The 20,988-nt window shown below is 58.8% G+C and overlaps 2 protein-coding genes across 7 annotated transcripts in view; one reads left to right on the forward strand and one right to left on the reverse strand.

Annotated features, from left to right (window-relative positions):
- Window positions 1–35: 35 nt before the first annotated feature.
- The window catches only part of LIMS2 (LIM zinc finger domain containing 2), a 38,255-nt gene continuing 17,302 nt past the window's right edge, over window positions 36–20,988 (reverse strand). For 4 of the 5 annotated variants that reach the window (XM_081814672.1, XM_081814671.1, XM_081814673.1 and 1 more), the window contains exons 2-7: window positions 14,571–14,730; window positions 12,355–12,421; window positions 11,976–12,096; window positions 1,015–1,164; window positions 219–369; window positions 36–113 (exon numbers count right to left, since the gene is read on the reverse strand). In XM_081814672.1, the coding sequence (XP_081670798.1) occupies window positions 51–113; window positions 219–369; window positions 1,015–1,164; window positions 11,976–12,096; window positions 12,355–12,421; window positions 14,571–14,726 (708 nt within the window). In that variant the 5' untranslated portion in view covers window positions 14,727–14,730 and the 3' untranslated portion in view covers window positions 36–50. Of the gene's footprint in view, window positions 114–218; window positions 370–1,014; window positions 1,165–11,975; window positions 12,097–12,354; window positions 12,422–14,570; window positions 14,731–19,622; window positions 19,736–20,988 lie in introns of those variants that run through there. The other variant, XM_081814669.1, reaches the window with a different exon arrangement.
- On the forward strand, window positions 4,307–10,196 carry GPR17 (G protein-coupled receptor 17). Of its 2 annotated transcripts, none has more exons than XM_031023020.2 (2): window positions 4,307–4,616; window positions 8,139–10,196. In XM_031023020.2, exon 2 carries the CDS (start codon window positions 8,209–8,211, stop codon window positions 9,226–9,228), a length of 1,020 nt encoding a protein of 339 aa, XP_030878880.1. In that variant the 5' UTR covers window positions 4,307–4,616; window positions 8,139–8,208; the 3' UTR covers window positions 9,229–10,196. The 2 variants fall into 2 exon arrangements, with proteins under 2 accessions (XP_030878880.1, XP_006751804.1); XM_006751741.3 differs by having other exon boundaries at window positions 4,309–4,616; window positions 8,177–10,196.

The following is a 20,988-nucleotide window of genomic DNA, read 5'->3' on the forward strand; positions in this document are numbered from 1 at the left end:
GACGGGGAGGAAAGAAGGTGGGCACAGCTGCCTGACCGTGGCCTGTGCCCTCAGGTCTCCTGGCTCCCGTGGAGGCCAGGCACAAGGAGGGGCAGCACCCAGGAGGAAGGTCCCTGCCGGGAGCAAACCACATGGCCTGGGGTGGGAGTGTGGAGGCGCTGCAGGGCCAGACTCCCAATATAACAGTGAGCGCCCCCCCGCCCCCCGGCCTCGCTCACCTCCACGTGCCACTGCTTGCCCAGTGCGTTGACCACACGGCCCTCAATGGGCCGGCGACAGGCCCCACAGATGGGGACGCCCATCTTGTCATGGCAGGGCAGGCAATAGAGCTCACCCTTCAGCTCTCGGGCCTCTGCAGTCAGCTCCTTCCTGGAAGACAGAGAGGAGCCCCAGGTGACATCCCTGCCCCTCTGCAGGGCCTGCGCTGGCGCTGGCGGGCCCCACCAGCCCCTCCAGCCCCAGGGAGCAGCTTCCGGAGAAGCCCCGCCCCAGTCCAACACAGTGCCCAGGGCAGGCGGCTCTTTGATCTCTGGGCTCTTCGGGGACTTCCTGTGCCCCAGACAGGCCCTGGGGCACAAGATTCCTGCACAGGCCTCGCAGAAGGCAGTCTGTGTTGTGCATTGTCAGGCCCTCTGAGAAGCAGATCTGTTCTCTGGCTCCTCCGCACCAGACTGGGTGTCTGGGGCAGGGATGAGGGAATGCTCTGCAGCTTCTGTCCCCTCTCCTCCCCTCTCCAACAGCAGCACCAACCCCTCCTCCTTGCCCTGGCCCTCCAAGCCTTTGATTCCTCCCTCCCAGCTTCCAGGGCCCCAGCCCTCCCTCATCCCGCGGGGCCTCATGCAAGGGCTCCCTGAACAGGAGCCTGGAGAGAGGCGTTTCCTGCAGCGATGCCCTCTACGTCCGCCCTGCACCCCCTCTCCGATTGTCCACCTGCCCGTCCCATCACTGCCCCAGGTGGGGGTCCCACCCGGCTCTCCACCTGCCCCCAGCACAGGGACCCAGCCGTGCACGTACCCGCAGTGGGTGCAACTGAAGTGGTCCGGGTGGTAGGCGTCATTCTTGAACATAAGGGGCTGCTCATCAATGACCAGATGGCACCGCTGGCAGACATACTTGCCCAGGCCCTTGGCCTTCTCCCGGTTGTGGCAAGGCCGGCACAGGTGCCTGTGGGAAGTGAGGCAGGTGTTAGGGGCCAACGGCCCGCTCCCTCTCTCCCTCCCCAGACAGCACGGTCCGCCTCCTGGGAGAAGAGACCCCCTGGACTCCTGCCTGCAGCTTTAACAATGCCCATAAGCCTCCAGAGGCCCAGCGAGTGGTCCAGAAAAGCTAGCTAAATAATCCCGTGGCCAGGAAGGCTACAGACGTGCCCTCTCAAAAGGGGACTCCTGTACTGGAGAATGACTAGGAAGAAATACACCAGAATGTTGGTGTTTGCCGTCTTTGGATGGCAGAGGAAACATGATAGTTTTCTTCTCCCCACTTTTTCTGAGCCTAGGACATCATATGGAATAGAGTAGACATTTCACTGCCATTTGCTGAAAAATTAATTTTATTTTTCAAATGTCTCTGAACATGGGTGCGTAACTGAATAGTGACTGTTAGCTCGAAAACCCCGCTGTGCCCAGCAGAGCAGCCAAGGAGGCCCAGGTCTGTCTGGCCTGCACACCCCCTTCCTTCGGGGTCTGTCACACAAAGAGAGACCCGTACATCTACAGGCTTTCTGTCTCCAAAGACAAGCACAGCTGTGTCAGATGGAGGCCCCCAAACCCAGGAACTATCATTACAGAGTCTTTTTTGTAAAGACCTCAGAGTAATTTCTGATGCTACTCCCTGCATTGGGCAACAGCTGTGGTCTCTACTGAGAGAGAAATCAACATGGTTTCTGTTTCTGTGCCTCAAAGGTGTCAGGAATTTAGATTCAGGGTCCCCAAGCGAAGATGTACAAAGGCCCCAATCCATTACTCCCATCCCCCACCTGCCACCCCAGTCTGTAAGCTATCCTGTTGCATCCGGGCCCTCCCTTCCTGCCTTCCCAGCCGCCCATCCACAGGGAGCCTCTCTACAGGGACCTGATACCCACAGTCAGCCTCTTTTATAGGCTGATCAAGGAATCTAGTTAAGAGATTAACTGTCAGACTCAGGATCCTCCAACCAGGCGTGATGGGCAGATCCTAGATGCCAGGGAGGCCAGCCCACTGCCCATGGTGGCGACCACAAGGTCTGCCACCTCACCGGGGTCTGGACTCCCTGCAGCTTAACACTGCTGTCTGCTTGCTTTATTTGTGTCTTCTCTCCCCAGCGGGTGGGAAGGCCCAGGGACCCAAATGAGTGCCTGGTAACCATGTTAAGCTGCTGACTGGCTCCAGGCTGTGTCCCACACAGGGTAGCAGCTCAGGCTGAGTCTCTGGTAGGTGAGTGAATGAATGATTGTAGAAGAGAGGAGGGTGAGAGACAGTGGGTACCATCTCCCATGATAGTACAGCCAGGACTGGGAGCCCGTCCCCTCACCGGGGCCACCTGACTCCACCTACCCACGGGACACAGACGTGGCCTGTCGCTGCAGTCTTCGTCTCCCTGACTAAGGCTTTGCCCCATCGGTCCCCAGATCCCTATCCCCACCCGCTCACCCAGACACCCAGACCCCCTGCCACAGCAGGCCCAAGCAGAGCTGCTCCCACAGCTGCCAGATCACTGTGGCTCACCCTGTCCACACCACACCTGCCACCTGCTTGTGTCTCTGTCACAGACACGGCATTTATTCCCTATGACCCCACTCCCGATTTTGGTGACTACTCTTAGCATTACAACAACACTCAAGCCATATGGAATAACTTTCATTTCAAAGCTATAGAAATTAGCACAACTCCCCAGAATTCTGCTGCAATGATCGATGCCCTCACAGCTACCATTTGCAATCACCCAACAATAGAAGTAGCCAGTCGGACACCCTCATATCAAATCCGTGTGAGCCGGTCCTTCCGGACCTCCACACGGGGCAGCACAGGGGAGGGGCTGGGCCCTGGTCACTCACCTGCGAACCCCACTGGCTCCCAGCCAAGACCAAAGTGAGGAGCCCAGTGCCCCACGAGGAATCCCAGATGGGAAACGTCTTTTCTTTTTAAGATTCTATTTATTTATTTGTGGGGGCAGGGGAGCAGACTTCCCACTGAGCAGGGAGCCTGACGCGAGATTCGATCCCAGGACCCTGAGACCATGACCTGAGCCAAAGGCAGACACTTAACTGACTGAGCCCCCCAGGCACACGGGAAAACGTCTTTTCAACAGACCAGATCCCAGCACCAGATCTAACGGCAATCTGCAGAATTCTTTTCTAGGTAGAATGAAGATGGTACCTAAGAATTCCGACATCAAGGTGCAACAGAAAACCAGAACAAACCAGAACATTAACACACACAAATCGTAAGTTTTGGAGTGACACGCGCTTGGGTTCAAATCCTGACTCTGCCACTTCCTGGCAAGTTACTTCACCTCTCTGAGCCTGTTTCCTCATCTGTAGAATGGGCAATACTCTCAACTGCACAGGACTGTGTGAAAAACAGATTTAAGATAGTATACATGGTAGTTACTTCCCAATGATAGCTATGTACATTTTTTTAATGTTTTAACTAAAAACTGCAAAGGTCTTTTGAGATTGGGCGTGGTGATTTGGTTCCCTGTGCTACCGGATATATCCTTTGGGGAAAGATGGGGGGAAATGAGCTTTGCTTGCTCGGTCTCAGGAGCAGCCACCGTCCACCATCCACATCCCAACCCCCCCAGCCTCGAGCCACCCCCAGGAGGAGTCTTGGGGACTCCTAGGCAGTGGGCAGCAGTGGCCGTCTTCACAGGCCTCCTGTCCAGGGGAGGAGCCCGCCCAGGTAAGGGCCAGGCCTCGCGGGCTGAGCGGCGTCCCCACAGGCACAGACAGCGCCCCATTATGAGGCGGCCTGCAGCTGTGCCCCGCTCAAGAGAAAGGCCACGATTTATTCCGCACGCCCGAACGGAGCCTCATTATACGGGGCAAGACACAAGGACCCTACAGCAAGTGTCCTGAAAGAGTCCCCTCTCATTCGACCAAACAAGGCTCCTCAGCCTCCCAGCCTCCCCATTCACAAGACCCCCTCTACAGTCCCCAAGCAGGCTTGGGAGCCCAGGCCCGTTGCCATGGCGGCCAGCCCCTCCCTGCCCCCCATTGGTAGGAAATTACCCTGTGCTGAAACGTCCTCTTGTCTCTGTCAGTCCCGGCCAGTCCCCCCACCCCGCCCAGCCCGCGCCCACTCCACGGCTTCCAACATAGTCACACACTCGGCCTCTGTGACGCTCAGTGGCCAAGCTGGGGGGGCCGGGGGGGGGCATGCGGGCTGGGACACACTGGAATATTCACGACACAGTGGCAGCAGAGGCAGCCGTAGGAGTGGCCCACTGCACAAGGAACCTCTCGGAATGAAGCGGCCTTTCAGGGCCAGAGGGGCTGCGGTCTCCCCTCCTCTCCTTAAATAGCCAGCCCTTCGACCACAGCTGCACGGAGCCCACCAGCAGCGCCACCACCCACTGGCCACAGCCCACCTGCCACCCCGCAGCCCTCCTGCCCTCGCACCTGGACCCGGCTGTGAGAGGTAAGGACCAGAGCCCGGTCAGGGCAGGCAGGGGGTTCAGGAGCCAAGCAGAGGCAAACTCAGAGCGCGGGCAGGGATGGGGTGTTCCTGTCCCGGAGACACTCTCTGGGATAGTGGTACAACCTATTTATCGAAGGCTGCCCTGGTCCGAATGACAGCGGGCCCACCAGGTGGTATTCCTGTCCCAGGGTTGGGGGCTTACGGAGGGTGAGTGCCCCACGCACAGTCCCGTGGCTGCAATGACAGTCAGCTGGAATCAGCACCCATGCTCTCCATCACTAGGCCACCCGGAGCCAGAAGAAGGAGCAGGGGAGAAGAGGTGTCAGCCCATGCGAGGGAACTGCCATGCCCACCCACCACAGCCTTGCCACCTTGGGCCTCTTCCTGTGGCCCACTCCTCCCCCTCCCCGAGGCCCAAGACCTGCCCCCTGATGCTTGCCTGACCCACAGCCCCAGACCCGCCGATGTCCCTGCCCAGGCGCCCTCCATGTGCGCATGCCGCGCTGCTCTGAGCAGCACCATGGACAAGCCAGCGAGGGCAGGCTGAGGCTTGCATGTCTAGGGTACGCATAGTGAAGCAGGGACCCATTTCGGGGCAAAAGTCAGTATCAAAACTCCTACAATCGGAGGAGTAAAGAAAACAAACCAGAAACAAACCTAGAAGCATTTCAAAATTGAGTCTAGATCCCAGAGAGAGCACTGTGCATGAGGCTTTCAGCGGTGGTGGGACACGGGGGGCAGCTGTGCGGGAGGCAGTCAGCCAGCTGCTGGCCCAACCGCCAACCGGGCAGCCAGGCAGGCCCCACAATCGATTTAATGCTCTGCGGTCACCATCTTGAAACTCCTACTTTTTGGACAAGGGGGCCCACATTTTCATTTTGCACCGGGTGCCAAAAATTACATCACCGGTCCTGGGGCAGACCCCAAGGAGGTGCCACTGAGCCTGAGACGCAATTCCAGCCCGAGCCCTGAGGCCGAGCCACACTCCCAGCTCTGGCACCCGGCCCCCAGCAGCCCCCAGAGGCAAGGCAGTGTTCTGGGAGGTGCTGGATGTCCCTGCTAGGTGTCCCTGAGCTGACTTCCAAATCTAGGGCCACTGTCCCTGGCCAAATGACCTTAGGCAAGTTAGCCGATTTTAAGCCCTGACTTCTTAATCCCTAATCCAGTACCCGCGAGCAGCCCTCAGGGAGGGGCCGGGTGACAACTGCACTGAGGGGCAGAGTCCAGGCGTGAGGGGCAGCCCAGAGCAGGGGGATCCCAGCCCCGGCTTCCACACCACCCTTCCCTCCCTTGGCCCCATCCCCTCTCCCAGCAGCCAGGGCTGCCCTGGCACAACCCCTCGAGTCACATGCACCTGGAAACAGTAGGAAAATAACCTCTGTATCGGATCTCAGGCTTCCTAACCCGCTCTGGAGCAGGGGAGATCATTGAGGCAAGGGAACTTCCCTGGAGGTCACTAAAATGTGACCTTATTGGGAAAGTAACCCCCTTTACTTGAGGATGGTGACTGGCCAGATGCCCTCTGCCACGCACCCGCACTGCCCCTGGCTCTGTCCTGCTCAGGCAGCCAGCCCTCACCCTTCCAGGTGTGTGCTGCCGGGGGCGGGGGGTGCCTACAGGACCCCAGTGGTGGTTGATGAAGCCTGATGGGGAGGGTGAAGCTGCTGCCCAGCCTGACAGCCCAGCATACCCACGATCTGGACCACCTGCCCTGCTCTGTCTTCTAGAGGAGTGTGTGCCGGGCCCTCCCCGCATGCCTCTGTTCTTCATCCACGCCTGGGAATGGCCCCCAGCCTCCTCCTCCTCCTCCTCCTCCTCGAGGGGCTGCTGTGCTATCAGAACTGCCACCATGCTTCCTGGGGGAAGCGAGGCCAGGACACGCTTGCAGAGAACACGTTCCATCTCCCCGACTGCTCAGTACAGAGCCAGGCTCAGCCAGGACATCAGCCCTGACCATGCCACCACCACAGCCTGTGTGTGTGAGGGTCTGCCCGGCATGAGAATAAGGGGCTGGCGGCAGCTCAGGGATGCAGGATGCGTGGGGTCAGGGTGGAGGCTGCGCTGGCCCTGACGCCCGGCCCTCTTCTGCCCTCACCTCCCACTCCCAGCGCTGGTGAGGGAGGCAGGGTATTTGGGAGCTTCGCTCTCCTTTTTGGATCTCTTGAGCTGACCAAAATCAACACAGGAGTCTGCTCCTCTGTCAGGGAGGGAGCAGGGAACACCCACCCAGAGCCGGGGTTCGCAGCTACAAATGGTCCCTCGGGTGTGGGTAAACCAGGCTAGGGAGGCCAGGCAGACACAGGCGGCTTCCCTGGGCCCCAGGTGTCTCTGGGGCTGCCGGACTCGGCGGGAAAACCATAGCCAGTCTCACTACCTCTGGGAAAAATAGCTCTTCCTCTCCTAGAAAAGAATCTGCCTCCTGGTTGTTAAACCACTCCGGGTGGTAAAATCCCCCCTACTGGCCTGGGGCCCAAGTGCAGGGCTTTCTAAAATACAGCTCTCCACACGTTAGGATGGCCAGAATGGAGTTGGTAGGCTGAGTCCAGAAAGCTTGAGAGATGTTGGGATCCTCTGAGCTCCCAGGAAACTGCCCACCACTATATAGCTGGTGAGGCCCTCCTGGGTGGCAGGGGCTGGCAGGAGAGAGGCATAAAGCAGCGACACACTTGGCACTGCAGTTGGTGGGAAGTGCCACAAGGCCTGGGAGGGACGGGCCACAAAGGGTGTCAGGACTCCGGGTGAGCAGGGTTCACCCTGCAAGGGCGAGGCTCTGCGCACCAAGCTCTCAGGAATAGGTGATCTAGGGGCGTCTGGGTGGCTCAGTCAGTTAGGCGTCCAACTCTTTTGATTTCGGCTCAGGTCATGATCTCAGGGTCCTGGGATCGAGCCCCACACTGGGCTCCGTGCTCAGCAGGGAGTCTGCTTGAGGACTCTCTCTCCCTCTGCCCCTCCCCCCACTTGGGCTCTCTCCTCTCTCTCTCAAATAAATAAATCAATAAGAAAGAGAAAAAGAGAGAGAAGGAGAAAGAAAGGAAGGAAGGAAGGAAGGAAAGAAGGAAGAAAAAGGGAGGAAGGAAGAAAAAGGGAGGGAGGGAGAGAGGAAGGAAGAAAGAAAGGGGTGATCTACCCACCCACCCACCCACGGGGAGTGGAGTTCAAGGGCCCCTCGAACCACCCCCTGCCATTTAGAAAGCACACCTGGGGAGCACGGCAGAAAACACGGGGCCCGTCACTCCATCCCAGAGCCCAGACAGATGGGATCCACCCCCCACTCTCCCCGCGGTCTGAGTGGACTTTGGGGACAACGTGCAGCCCAGGGCCCGGGCTCCTGTGTGCCCAGCCGGGGATGCAGGAGCCAGTGGGAAGCTGGCCCCAGCAGCAGACTGGCAAGCTCCAGGCTCTGGCTTCATTTTTGCTTTTTGCTGAGCTTCAGAAAGCCTCTGACACATACCCTCCCCCAGATGAACACAGGGGGTGCCCTCAGTAGCCCCCAAGGCGATGCCGAGCTAAAACGTTTCACAGGTCCCAGGCTCTGGAACCTGTCTGCTTGTTCCCTCCAGGCTCATCCCCCGGCTCTGCTTCCGGCTGAAGCATGAATGGCCTGGAGGTGGCTTCCCCAGGTCTGACCGCCAACTCCTCCCTGGCCACCGCAGAGCAATGTGGCCAGGAGACGCCACTGGAGAACGCCCTCTTCGCCTCCTTCTACCTCCTGGATTTCATCCTGGCTTTTGTTGGCAATGCCCTGGCCCTGTGGCTTTTCATCCGGGACCATAAGTCAGGCACCCCTGCCAACGTATTCTTGATGCACCTGGCTGTGGCCGACTTGTCCTGTGTGCTGGTCCTGCCCACCCGCCTCGTCTACCACTTCTCTGGGAACCACTGGCCGTTTGGGGAAATCCCGTGCCGACTCACCGGCTTCCTCTTCTACCTCAACATGTACGCCAGCATCTACTTCCTCACTTGCATCAGCGCTGACCGCTTCCTGGCCATCGTGCACCCCGTCAAGTCCCTCAAGCTCCGCAGGCCCCTCTACGCACACCTGGCCTGCGCCTTCCTCTGGGTGGTGGTGGCCGTGGCCATGGCCCCGCTGCTGGTGAGCCCGCAGACCGTGCAGACCAACCACACCGTCATCTGCCTGCAGCTGTACAGGGAGAAGGCCTCCCACCACGCCCTCGTGTCCCTGGCTGTGGCCTTCACCTTCCCTTTTGTCACCACCGTCACCTGCTACCTGTTGATCATCCGCAGCCTGCGGCAGGGCCCCCGCGTGGAGAAGCGCCTCAAGAACAAGGCGGTCCGCATGATCGCCATGGTGCTCACCATCTTCCTGGTCTGCTTCGTGCCCTACCACGTCCACCGCTCCGTCTACGTGCTGCACTACCATGGCAACGGCACCTCGTGCGCCGCCCAGCGCATCCTGGCCCTGGGAAACCGCGTCACCTCCTGCCTCACCAGCCTCAACGGGGCGCTGGACCCAGTCATGTACTTCTTTGTGGCCGAGAAGTTCCGCGATGCCCTGTGCAACCTGATCTGTGGCAAAAGGCTCTCAGGCCCGCCCCCCAGCTTTGAAGGGAAAACCAATGAGAGCTCACTGAGTGCCAGGTCAGAGCTGTGAGCCCTGGGATGCCATACCTGGGGCCCACCGCCATACACTGTCTTCAGAAAGACACCCCCCCCGCCAGGGTGCATGCCACCCAGACTCGTGAAGGAGAAGTCCACCTTCTCCCAGCAAGCCACTGCCACTCTCTCCAAGGGCGGAACTCAGCACCCAGCACCCGGTTCTGTCTTATCTGACGCACAAATCCCTAAAAAAGGACACCCCTTGACGGGACCAATCGGCCACCCCCTCTGCAGAGACTGTGCTGGCCCTGCTCACTTGCAGTTACTAGATACTCAATGACTTCACCCCATGGCAAGGGGGGGCAAGGAGGCCAGAGGAACGTTCCTGAACAATGAGTGTCTTTCTTTCCCAAGGGCTGCTTGCTAGACTTCCAACCACCTTCCCACCACAAGAATCACAAGGCAGCAAGGGCTCTGCAGAAAGAGCCCCGAAGGCAGCGATGAATGACTCAAGAGAAGGGGGGGGTGCGGGAATCCAGGTGGAGGGGGACGGGGTTTGAGTTCCCTAGGTGGCACTTTTGCCAGATGACCCCTGAGTTTAGGGGACGTGGACTGTAACTTATAATTGAGTGTTGTAAGTACATTTCGGGCTGGCCGCCAGGTGACATCCAACAAATGCGGCCTGTGGGCTCATCATCTCAATGCTGGGTCCTTGATCCCTGCATGTGGCCCGACAATCCCCACAGCTTCTCGGCAGCTGCCTGATCCCTCTTGAGTCGGTCAAGCATACGGCATGGGTGGGCAGATGGGGGGAGCCGGGCTCTGTCCCTGCCTCAGGACATCTCCAGCAGGGAGCCCACACCTGGCATGGGACCCTGTCTCACACTAACCCAGACCAGCAGGGGTGTCCTTAGCCCTGCCCCCTCCCAAGAGGCTCTCCCAGCTGTGGAGGGCCAACCTGCCACGCTAGCAGGTTCCTTTTTGTACCTGATCACACTGATCATAAACATAACTGTACTTGAAGATTCTGAAGGTTATTGTGTTCGGCTGACATTACTCCCTTCCCAGAACTTATCTTCGCTTCCACCCAAGAGTGACAAAGAGGATGTGAAGACAGGCTAGGCCAGGCAGCACATGCTTTTGCCTCTGGTTCTGACAGCCCCGCTCAGGCCTGCCCCACGTGGACGCTCAAGTTCTGCATCACGGGCCTCAGAGGGCTGGCCCTGGGCCAGGAGGGTCTGAGCAGGGGCCACACTTCCTTCACAGCAGCCCTTTCCTTCCTTGAGCGCTTCCCACCTCCCAGGGGTGGGGGCTCAGTGTGAGCATAGCTCAGGAGGAGAGAGGCCTCGCTCAGGCCCACGCCCGGCGGGCCACCCCCGATCAGCATGGGGCCCCTGTGACACCATCTGCCCTCCACAGCCCCTCATGTAGACAACAACACGGGCTCCTGCCCAGGGGCCTACAGACACCAAGACCGACACCAGGCAACATGGAGCAGGCAAATGGGTGCGATCCCTACAGGCAGCATCCAGAGCAAGGGGTGCGGTGGCAGAGAACAAAGAAGCGACAAGGTCGGAGAGGGCGGGGGAGTCAAGACACCTAGGGTGGGCGGCGATCGTCTGGCACGGGGAGACCTGCTGGTCAGCCAAGGAGAAACCAGAGTTTGGTTGGGGCCTATTGTATTTGGGATGCCCAGTGGACACCACGAGGCTGAGAACCCGAGGGAAAGGTCTGGGGTGGAGGTGTACATCTGAATCGTCCAGCACATGCATGGCAATCAGAGCTCTGGGACTTTGGACAGAGATGAGGCCCACGTGCCGAGCTCCCAACGAGCCAACATGGAGAGACAGGTGGAGAGAGGTAAGTCAGAAGGGGAGAGGACACAGCACAGGCAGGAGGCGGAGGAAACCAGAACACAGGGTCCTGGGCGCCTGGAGAGCAGGCATTTCAGCAAGAAGGAAAAGCTGCTGGGAAGCCTGCCGAGAGGCCAAGAGAGGACCAGCAGTGACCCATGGGTCTGGCAAGCAGAGGGAGGTCGTGGGGGCCGAGCAGACTGGCAGTTGGGGGCACATGAGAGGAGCCAGCGAGGCCGCTGGGACAGGCTGCAGACAACCGCGGTGGGAGGACAGCTCTGGGAGAAAGAGCACAGACTGCAGCTGGGAGCCCCGCTAGAGAGGAGGGTGGGAAGGAGCGGGACCTCGGGAGGAGCAGGGACAGGGCCTCCGTGGTGCTGGTGCATGGGGACTGAGCCGGGGAGGCACCAGGGCAGGGAGCAGGACAGCCTTCCCCTCAGGGAAGTGGGAGGGGACGTCCTGGCTTTGGGAGGGTGGCGGGCAGAGAGGCCATGCAGGGAGAAACGAGCCCGTCTTCCTGGAAGGCGGGGACTTAGTCTACCAAGGAACCCTAGCCGGGGTGCCCTGCGTGTCAGAGTCAATTTGGGCCCCCCTGGCTGAGTGATCTCTCTCTAGCAGCATTTAGCCAGGGGTACCTGGAAGGAGGTAGGTGGTTGGGCTCAGCGGCGAGGGGTGCCCAGGCAGTAGTGATGACCCAAAGCTCTTTGTCCATCCACTGCATCTGATGGTCCCTGCTCCGGCCACCTTCATCCTCGCTGCCTACTGTCAGCCTGCTCCTGGGAGCATCCCCAGGCCCGGGGCAGGCCCTACTCTCTCTGGCCCCAGCCCTCACCTGTAAACCAGGGGTCTCTTAGCGGCCTTGCCAGTGGGCACAGGCCACAGGGCCCGGTGCTCACTAGGCAGTGCCCGGGTGAGGGCCCTCCTCCCACCCAGCCCCGGCCCACCTCACCTGCCTGCGTTCTTCACGAAGCCCAGGTCAGCCAGCTCCACGTCACACAGCTCACAGCGGAAGCACCCCGGGTGCCAGTTGTTGTTCATAGCCTTGATGACGCGGCCGATGATGAACTCACCTGGAAGACATTGGTCCCTGCTCACTAAGGCAGGTGTGCGCTCCCCTCCCAGCCCCCTCCCAGCCCCCTCCAAAGCCCTGCACTCACTGGCACTTGCCTGAGCTCAGCCTGGTCCCGGGGCTCCCCTCCCAGAGCTTGGGGAGGTGATGCCTGCAGAGAGCTGGTGCTCAGAGAGGGGGTCAGGGAAGAGCACCTGTGCTCCCACCCACCTGCCCAACCCCCAGGCGTGCAGAGGAGTGTGCTGCATCCAGCCCTTACCGCAGGATCCGCAACACGGAGCAAACAGCATTTGGAAGTCATGTTCGCAGTACTTCCGGCCTTCGAACTGCAAATGGGCCAGCAGAGAAAATTCAAGCAAACGCCCATTATTGCCCCCAGCTGGCCAGTCTTTGATGGATCAGGACCCGCCCTCGGGGAGGCTAGAGAAGCACCCCAATTTATGCAACTGCTACCAGCAGGAAGCGGGGTGCAGCACCTAACCCTCCTTCCAGAGAAGGCTTCTGGAGGAGGTGGTAAGGAGCTAGAAGACTGCAGGGGTGGAGGTGCTGAGAGGAAGGCATCCCAGAGCAGCAGGGGCAAGGTCTGGAGATGGGAGGGAACCAGCCGGAATTGGCCCTTTCCACAGGCGGGTGTGCAAAGTGAGGGGTCTCCGAGAAGCTGGGAACTGGGCAAGGCCAGCCTTCCAAAAGCCGAGGCTATTTGCACAAGATCTTGGCCCTGCTGGTGCTGGGAGCAAGCCGAGGGCTGGGATCAAGTCTGATTTATAAATGTCACTTGGCCCTATTTCCTGTGTGTCTTCTCTGTGTGAGAAGGCATTTCCCCCAGAGGCCACCAGAGACCTGGAGAGGGAAGACAGAAAGAGGGACACAGGAAAAACATGGGGCCCTGAGGGAGAACCCCAAGCCCTGCAGCCAGCAGGAGCCACTCCGGGCACCAGCCATCGTCCCCATGTACCTGGGCATGATGGCCCTTGCACTAGCCCCAAGTGTGGCCAAACCCTGTCCCTGCTTTCTTCTCCCTTGACAATTTTCTTTTCTTATCAAAAAGGTCGGTTTGCCCTCTTCTCTGAAATGAGCGTCTTATTGGGCTACAACTGAATACAGCCCTACCCAGTGGCCCGTAGAGGTGGCAGGGCGTGAAATTCATTCAGCAACGACTATTTCCTGAGCACCTACTATGCTCCAGGCTTTGTTCTAGGCACATGGCCACTGCAAACAGAGCTTGGCCTCCCCTCCCCGTGCCTCTACAGTGCGCCAGCATTTCCCCCAGACGGCTAGGAGGAGCTCACACACCGGCACGGCCACCCATCTGTCGATCCCATCAGCTGTACCTTCCAAGTCTCTCCAGCCTCTGAGCCCCGGTCACCACTTCCACTGCACCCCCCACTGGTGCGCTGGTAAATGACGACCAACCAGCCCTTTGGAAGGCGGGGTCCGATCTGTAGCATTTAACAGTTTCTAAGGTGTGACTATTCCTGCCATGGACAATGTCAAGCTCCCAACAGGACAGCAGCATGGAGTTCAGCTATGTGCGGCAGCCATCAGGGTATGGTTTCCACCACCCAGGTATAATAGACAAATAACTTCGAAGGCATAGATGATAGGAAAACATAATAAAATAATTAGGAAGTGGTGAGTTTTGAGTATGTGTTACCCTTGTTTTCAATAAAATTTTATCTCCCTGTACATTTATATAACTTAATTTTTACTAAGAGTTATGTTTACCCACGAGCTGGCAAGTTTATTAAAAATTTAAACAATCTGCTCTTATGAGCCACTATGGCCCGATCTAGACCACTTCACTTGATCTGGATTTTTTCAGTAATCCAGCTTCTGGCCCCACCTGTTCTCCAGCTTCTGTGCCTGCCCACATTAGTCTCTCCCCAGCACAGCAAGGAGAACGGTCCTTTTCAGATGTCAGACAGACTGCCTCCTGCTGCACCTCAAATTCCCTGCATGCTCTGACCTCAGGGCCTTTGCACTTGACTGTTCTCTCTACTGAGTGCTCTTCCTGCAGATGTGTGCATGGCTCCCTCACCTCCTTCAGGTCTGCTCAAACATCACCTTCCCTGACCACCCACCCTCCTCACCCCGAGAGCCTCTATACCCAGAGCACTGAGCACCATCTGATATACTATATATTTATTCTGTTCACTGTCTGATCCCAAAGGAGGGTATGTGCCACCAGGGCAGGGTGTTTGCATCCCGTGGCCTCCCAGAGTCTACCCAGAGGAGGCTGGATGAATGGTGACTCTCCTTCAGCACCCACAGCCACCAGGGGGGCCCTGTTCACACCTCATACGTGAGGATGTGCCCCCAAAGTGCAGCAAGCCTAAGACCTGGCACGACTGCCCATCAGTCACCAGTCAGGACCATGGCTGGGCACAGCCCACAGGCTCTTAGAACGCAGGCTCTGAGCTGGTGGGGGATTCGGGCTCCAATACGGCAGTCCGGCCGGGGGTCCTGGGTCCTCACCTCGTAGAAGAGCCCCTCGGGGAAGGGCCGGAAGCACTGGGCACACACGAAGCAGTGCTCGTGGTACAGCTCTCCGTTGCTGTTGACGATCCGCTCGGCAGGGGCGAAGCGCGCCTGGCAGCGCTGGCATACCGCGTTGGCCAAGGCGCTGGACATGTTGCTGCGGGGCGAAGGAACGAGAAGGTCAGGACTGCGGAGGGGCAAAGACAAGCAAGCCTGGAGGGCTGCACTCGAGGGGCACGCCTCCCTCCTTAAAAAGCTAAAATGTCCTCCAGCGTAAGGAAAATCTCTGTTCTCGCCCTGATGACAGTCTTGGCGCTGTGGGGACTCAGCAACACGCAGTCGGGGCCAAGCTGCCTGGCACCAGCTCGGCTCAGCCTGCACATCTACCCTGCAAATCCGCCAAAGCTTCTGTGCGCCACGGGCATCCTAAGTGCCAGCGCACACCAGGGGCTACAGTATGTATTCCCAGACGACAACCCTACTAGGCCAACACAGCATCCCCATTTTACAGATGGACAAGCCAAGGCCTGCAGAGAGTTAGTGTCCTTCCCGAGGGCCACAGTGGGTGGAGGCAAAGCCTGGATTAGAGAACAGCACCCCTCCAGACTCTAAAGCCCCCATCTTTCCGCCATGCCCTGCAGCCCCCAGGCACTTCCATGGAGCATCAGACGCGGCTGGGCCATAGCCAGGCACACACCGGTCAGAGCAGCGAGGGCTCAAGACCGGCACTCTCACGGTGGCCTGGGCTCTACCTCACTCTCTGGGTCTAGACTCCCAGCCATGGAAAGACCATAAGATGGGTGAGAGGCCCTTTAGATGAGGGACACGTGTCAGCACTCAGCTCATGCCTGGCCCAGAGTAAGCCCCCACGAAGGATGGTGCAGTAGTTGCCAACGTCTCTGCTTGGTTCCCAGGCTGCTCAGTCTTCATCATGCTGGCCCATGTGTTGGGGTGTCTGTGGCCACCTCAGCTCCCTCTCGTGCCTCCTATCGCCTCGTCTCAGGGAACCAGAGTCTCTCAGGTATAGAATTCACCCAGGCACAAATCAGTAGCTCTGTAATCCACTCGTTTAATCCCTGAGGCAACCCTCCCCTCCAGATGAGAGAACTAAGGCTCAGAGAGGTTAGGCAACTTGCCCAAGCTCACACAGCAGATGACAGAGTCCAGATTTGAACCCAGACTGGTCGGACTGCAATGGCTCTTTCCTCTGCACCAGGAGTTAGTTGCAAATCACCTGCCCCCAAAGAAACATATAACCACCCTACCATGGAGAAGGTGAGAGTGTGACTCTTTGGGATAGGAGCAGGCTGGGAGCAAACCTCCTCATCCAGGGTGGGCAACGCCGTCCCTGGGGTAAGTGGCAGGCTTCCTTTTGGGAGGAGTAGAGTCCAAACTGAACCACAAGGGGAAATGCCCACACTGCGCCAGACGCATGCTGAGGGGCCCCGAGGCATGGCCCGGAAGAGCTGTGTCGTTGGACTGGCAGCCTCTATGACCTTCCAACACGCTGATGCCCAATGCCTTTTGTTATACGGGTAGCAAAGAGTCTCAAGTGTCACCCCCGACAAATGGGTGGTGGCTGCCTGGATATCTGGGCAAAGCAGGACAGTCAAGCTCAGCAAGGACAGATGCAACCAGCTGGCAACGTCAGGTAGGCGCATAGAGTGACTGGACACAAGCTGCCTGCTCCTGAGAATGTCTTTCCAGCCTGTCCTGCCTGCTGGGGTATGAATCCCATCCCTCCCTGGCTGCCCCAGCATTGAGAGGAGTTCTCGAGTGAGTGAAGCTCTGGCTGGGGTGCTCAAGTGTCCGTCCTAAGCAGGATGAGCGCAGGAGGTGGGAGAGGGCTCTGCCGGCCCGGGGTCCGGGTGTGGGCTAGGGACAGTGGGTCTAACAGGGCTGCTGGCGCACACACTGGCTGAAGCTGGGCTGGGGGCCCCAGGCAGGACGCCCTCTCTGTTCAGCCTGGGAAACCATGTGGCAGGGAGGGGCAGGGCCAGAGGGCTCTTCAGAAGCCTTGCCAGGCACTGCTGCATGTCTCAGCCTGCCCTCAGGTGTGTTTTGGGGACCAAAGCCACCTTCTCTGTCCATGTACTGGCCACCGGTGCAAGGAAGTAGGAAGGTGGCAGGAAGAGTCAGGCAGAGCCCAAGATGCAAGGGAGGGTCTGCACGAAGCAGCCACCCCCGCCCAACACACACCCTGCGCCCTCCCCAACACCCTCCACAAGGTGGGTCAGACGCGGCTGACGAGCTACTGCCTAAGCCGCCACGGAGGGCTGGGCTCACCCGTCAACACAGGCATGCTTTCCCACTGGAGAGCCCTGTGAGTCTAGTGGCCTTGTCCTCCCACAACACACACCCAAGGTGGTGGAAGGAAGTTCCAACTCCCGGCTGTGCACAAGACCTTGCTGGTCTTGGAGAAGTGAGAAATCAACAGGAAATCCTGTGACTCTGGATCTGGAATTCCCCACTCAAAGGAACCAGAAAATGAAGCCAAAACAAGGATTCAAGTCCAGCCCCCAGGCTTTTGGATTGCGGCTTAAACCCAGAGCCCTGGGTCCTAACAAGTGAGTGCCGGCAGAGCCCCTGTGCCTCCCAAGACCCCTTGCCCTCTGGCCCCCAGTGGGGCTGATGCAACTCCCACCTCCACTAGCTGCCGAAGGCTGCCTTCTCTGCCAAAGCCACACCTCCTAGGTGGCCCACCCCCACAGCCACTGTCACTCGCTTGCCGCTAGCCCAGACACTTGACCAGCCTTCAACTGTTCCGCCCTTGTAAGTAGACCCTCTGTTCAACTCTCCCCTGTGATTCCATCTCACGGTGACTGCGTTCCTGGCCAGGGCCCTAAAAGATACCACCCCCACAGCAGCCGGCCACTCCCTACCTTCCTGTTCATCTTCACCTGGTCCCCTAAGCAGAGCAGCTGGTCTTTAACTGGTCTGTGTCTAGCTCCCCGGCTGGGTCCCTGGGCACCTCCGGCTGAGGATTTTGCCATCTGTCCCCTACATGCCTTGCACAAACCCTGGCAGAGGAAGGTGGGGTATGGAGGGGACCACACACTGGCCACTCCAGCCCAAGTCCTGGGGGGCAGCAGCACCCCCAAGGCACTCCTGGGACTGTATCCCCACACCACCCTGCTCGGGCCCACGGACAACACTCCAACACACTGGCCTAAGACAGACGGATGGACAGACACGCAAATGTGCCTAACAACTAAACCATGTTGCCGTCAGAGAAATGCCAGCCATCTCCAGCAGGAGGCGATGACACAAGAGGGGGCTCCGGGCTCATGCCTCCATGTTGAATCCTGATAGCGCCCGCCATCAGCTGGGGGACCTGGAGAAGGGTAGCAGCTTCTCTGGGCCTCATCTGCAGAGAGGTGCGCCCGGGTACCAATCACTGCCTCACGGAGCCGGGGTGAAGAGCTCACAGCGTGCAGTGCCTTGAGCCCAGCGCCAGGCAGGCTAAGCACTGGGTAGAGACCTCTGGTTTCCCTGCAACTCTGGGAGCCTTCCAGAGCACCTCCTCCCCAGCCCAGTGCTGGGGAAGGCCTGCAGCTTGCCCGCGCTCCCTGCCAGAGGGCAAAGGGTGGGAGACATGGACATTCCACATCCTCCTTCACACATTCCAGCCAAGAATGGGGAGCACAAAGTCAGCCTAGTTATTCCCCCAAGGAGACCCCACCATCCTGCCCCAGCCGGACGACACTCACGCTGCCGAGGGCATGGCCGGTGACCAGAGGGTGTACAAGAGCACGCCGTCTCGTGCCTCTTCTCCAGCCCTTCCCAGCACCCCAAAACACTCTCAATCCTGAAAGCGCAATACAAGCCAGTTTGTGAGCTGGTGCAAGATGTCACTGGCTGATAAGATGTCACCGAACTTTACAATGACTGGGGTGGGGTGGGGGGAGCCCTCTCGGATCCCACTGTTTGTGAGGAGACGTTGCTGGTTCCAGATAAGGAAACTGAAGTACAGAGAGGATCAGGAAGCTGCTAAGAGTCACACAGGATGGACCATGTTCTCTCCTGTCCCCTCAGCTCGTGGTGGCTTTACACAGGCACAGCCATTCAAGACTCTCCGTTGTTTGTTTGGGTTTTTTTAACAACCCTAGACCCTGGGGCGCCTGTGTGGCTCAGTTGGTTAAGTGTCTGCCTTCGGCTCAGGTCATGATCCTGGGGTCCTGGGATCGAGTCCCGCATCGGGCCCCCTGCTCCGTGGGGAAGCCTGCTTCTCCTTCTGCCTCTCCCCCTGCTCGTGCTCTCTCTTTCTTTCTCAAATAAATAAATAAGGTCTTTAAAAAAAAGAAAGAAGAACAACCCTAGACCCTGCCCCACCCCAGCCTCACACCCATCTGAGCCTAGAGAGAGAGGGGGAGGGCCTGGCAACAGGCAGGGGCCACCACAGGGGTCCGTTCACACTTAAGAATGAGGCAGTGTTACCGAGGCCACACCGTCTGAGCAGTGATCAGTCCAACGCGGGAGCTGCACGGCTGGGCAGACCAGGCTGCCCACCTGGCTCAGCTGCGGCCATGTGCTCTGCCTCAGGGCACTCCCTGAACCTGGGCCTCCTCATCTGTAAAATGGACTAGCAACAGCTACCTCAGGGGCCACCTGGGAGGATTCAGTGAGGTGACACCTGCGAGCACGGCCCATAACAGCCCCATAACTGGCAGCTGGTCGCAGTCCCCCCCACCCCGCACCCCCCGCGCCTTCATCTGACACATCTTTACTGAGAACCTGGTCTGTGGCCGGGCACTGTTCCAACTGCAGCGAGAAAAGAGGGATCCCACCGCAGCACGACCTCTGAAGCTCGAGTGGAAGCTGCCCCCGGCACCGCCGGGGCCCCCTCCCTGCCACCCCCTCATGAGGGTACCCGGCTGCATGCAGGAAACAAGAACTGACACCAAGCCAGGCCCACCCTCAGCCTCGGGAACACTGGAAAATTACATGCTGCCTCGGGCTGCTGCACACAAGGCACTGACACCATCAGAAACATCTTCCCAGTCTGTTTGGAGCTGTGGGACATGGCTTCTCCTGAAGCCCCAGCCGTACCTCTTTGCTCGGGCAGCTTCACTGACTTGGAAGCAGGTGTGCTTTAAAACCGTCCCGCGCATATCAGAGGGCTGAGGGAGGGCACAGGCCAGCAGTTCACAGAAAAATAAAGACAAGTAGCACATAAACACATGTGCCTGCATGCAGGGGACTTTCCTGAAGCCTGATTTTCATGACCACGCCCACATGCCCTCCTTGCATCTTGGCCTTGTCTATACCGTGAAATCTTTCTCCAGCATGGCCTCTGGCCTCTCACTGCCCTGGGAGCCATACCACACCCTCACTCCACGAGTGTCCAAGGACATCCAGAGGCCTACCCGTGAGGGATCCCCTTCCAGCACTGCCACGCTCAGGTGAGTTTCTTGGCACCCTGAGCCTCAGGCTCCCCACCTGAGCAATGGGCTTGTCCGGTCCCCGTCCTGGTGCATAAGGGGACTGCCATCCCGGGTGTGCAACAGGGGCGGCTCAGCAGCCTGTGTTCCCCGTTCCGCCCCCACCCCCGCCCCCCACCAATGCTCTGCTCCTTGCTCTGTCCTTTGCCCCAGATGTCTCTGGTAGCTCAGTCCTAATTACCTCTCCAGTAGGCTGTTCTGACCATGGGGACACAGCGAGCTCAGAGCAGGCTGGATTTTCCCCACGTAGCATTAGCCCCCCGGACTTCCTTTCTTCCCTGGGTCCTCCAGGTCCCCCCTCGCCTCTGTCACTGCTACTCCCTGTCTCTTCCCTGACTGCCCCCCCCCCCAACCTCAGGTCCTCTCCCGCTGTTCCTCCCCCACCTCCTCCTCTGGGGCTGCACCCGTCATTTCCATGCCAATGACCCTAAGTTCACAGCCCTCATCACTCTCTCCCCAACTTTCTACTAGAAGTTTCCACCCCGATGGCCCCTGGGGCCCAGCCCCCAGCCCCTGACACCCACAGTAGTGGCTCCACCACCATCTCCATGCCCTCCCGGACCCTCCCCACCCCAGGTTAACTCATCTCCTCAGATGCCCTGAGCTGCACCCTGAGCCCACAGGCTCCCCTTCCTGCCCCAAAGGAGGCTTTCATCAATTGTCTACACTGGTAATTCTCCATGAGATAAAGCAGTTCAGATTTTAGAGTCAGTCCAAACTGGCTTCAAATCACAGTGTAGTCATTTTTGGATGGGTGAGGATGGGTGATGTCCAGCAGGTCCCTCCACCACTCAGTTTGCTCATCTCTAAAGTGGCAATGAAACGATCCCAGTCTGAACGCAGTAATGGGAGTTCCATGGGACGACCTAACTCTAACACCCCATTCTCAGCGTCCTGCCCAAGAATGTTTATCCCAGGTGACATCAAGCCCACCAGACGAATCGCACCCTACCCCCAACCTTATCGCCAACCCA

Source organism: Leptonychotes weddellii, chromosome 3, assembly GCF_054177405.1.
Source record: "Leptonychotes weddellii isolate Sample4059 chromosome 3, ASM5417740v2, whole genome shotgun sequence".
NCBI lineage: Eukaryota > Metazoa > Chordata > Mammalia > Carnivora > Phocidae > Leptonychotes > Leptonychotes weddellii.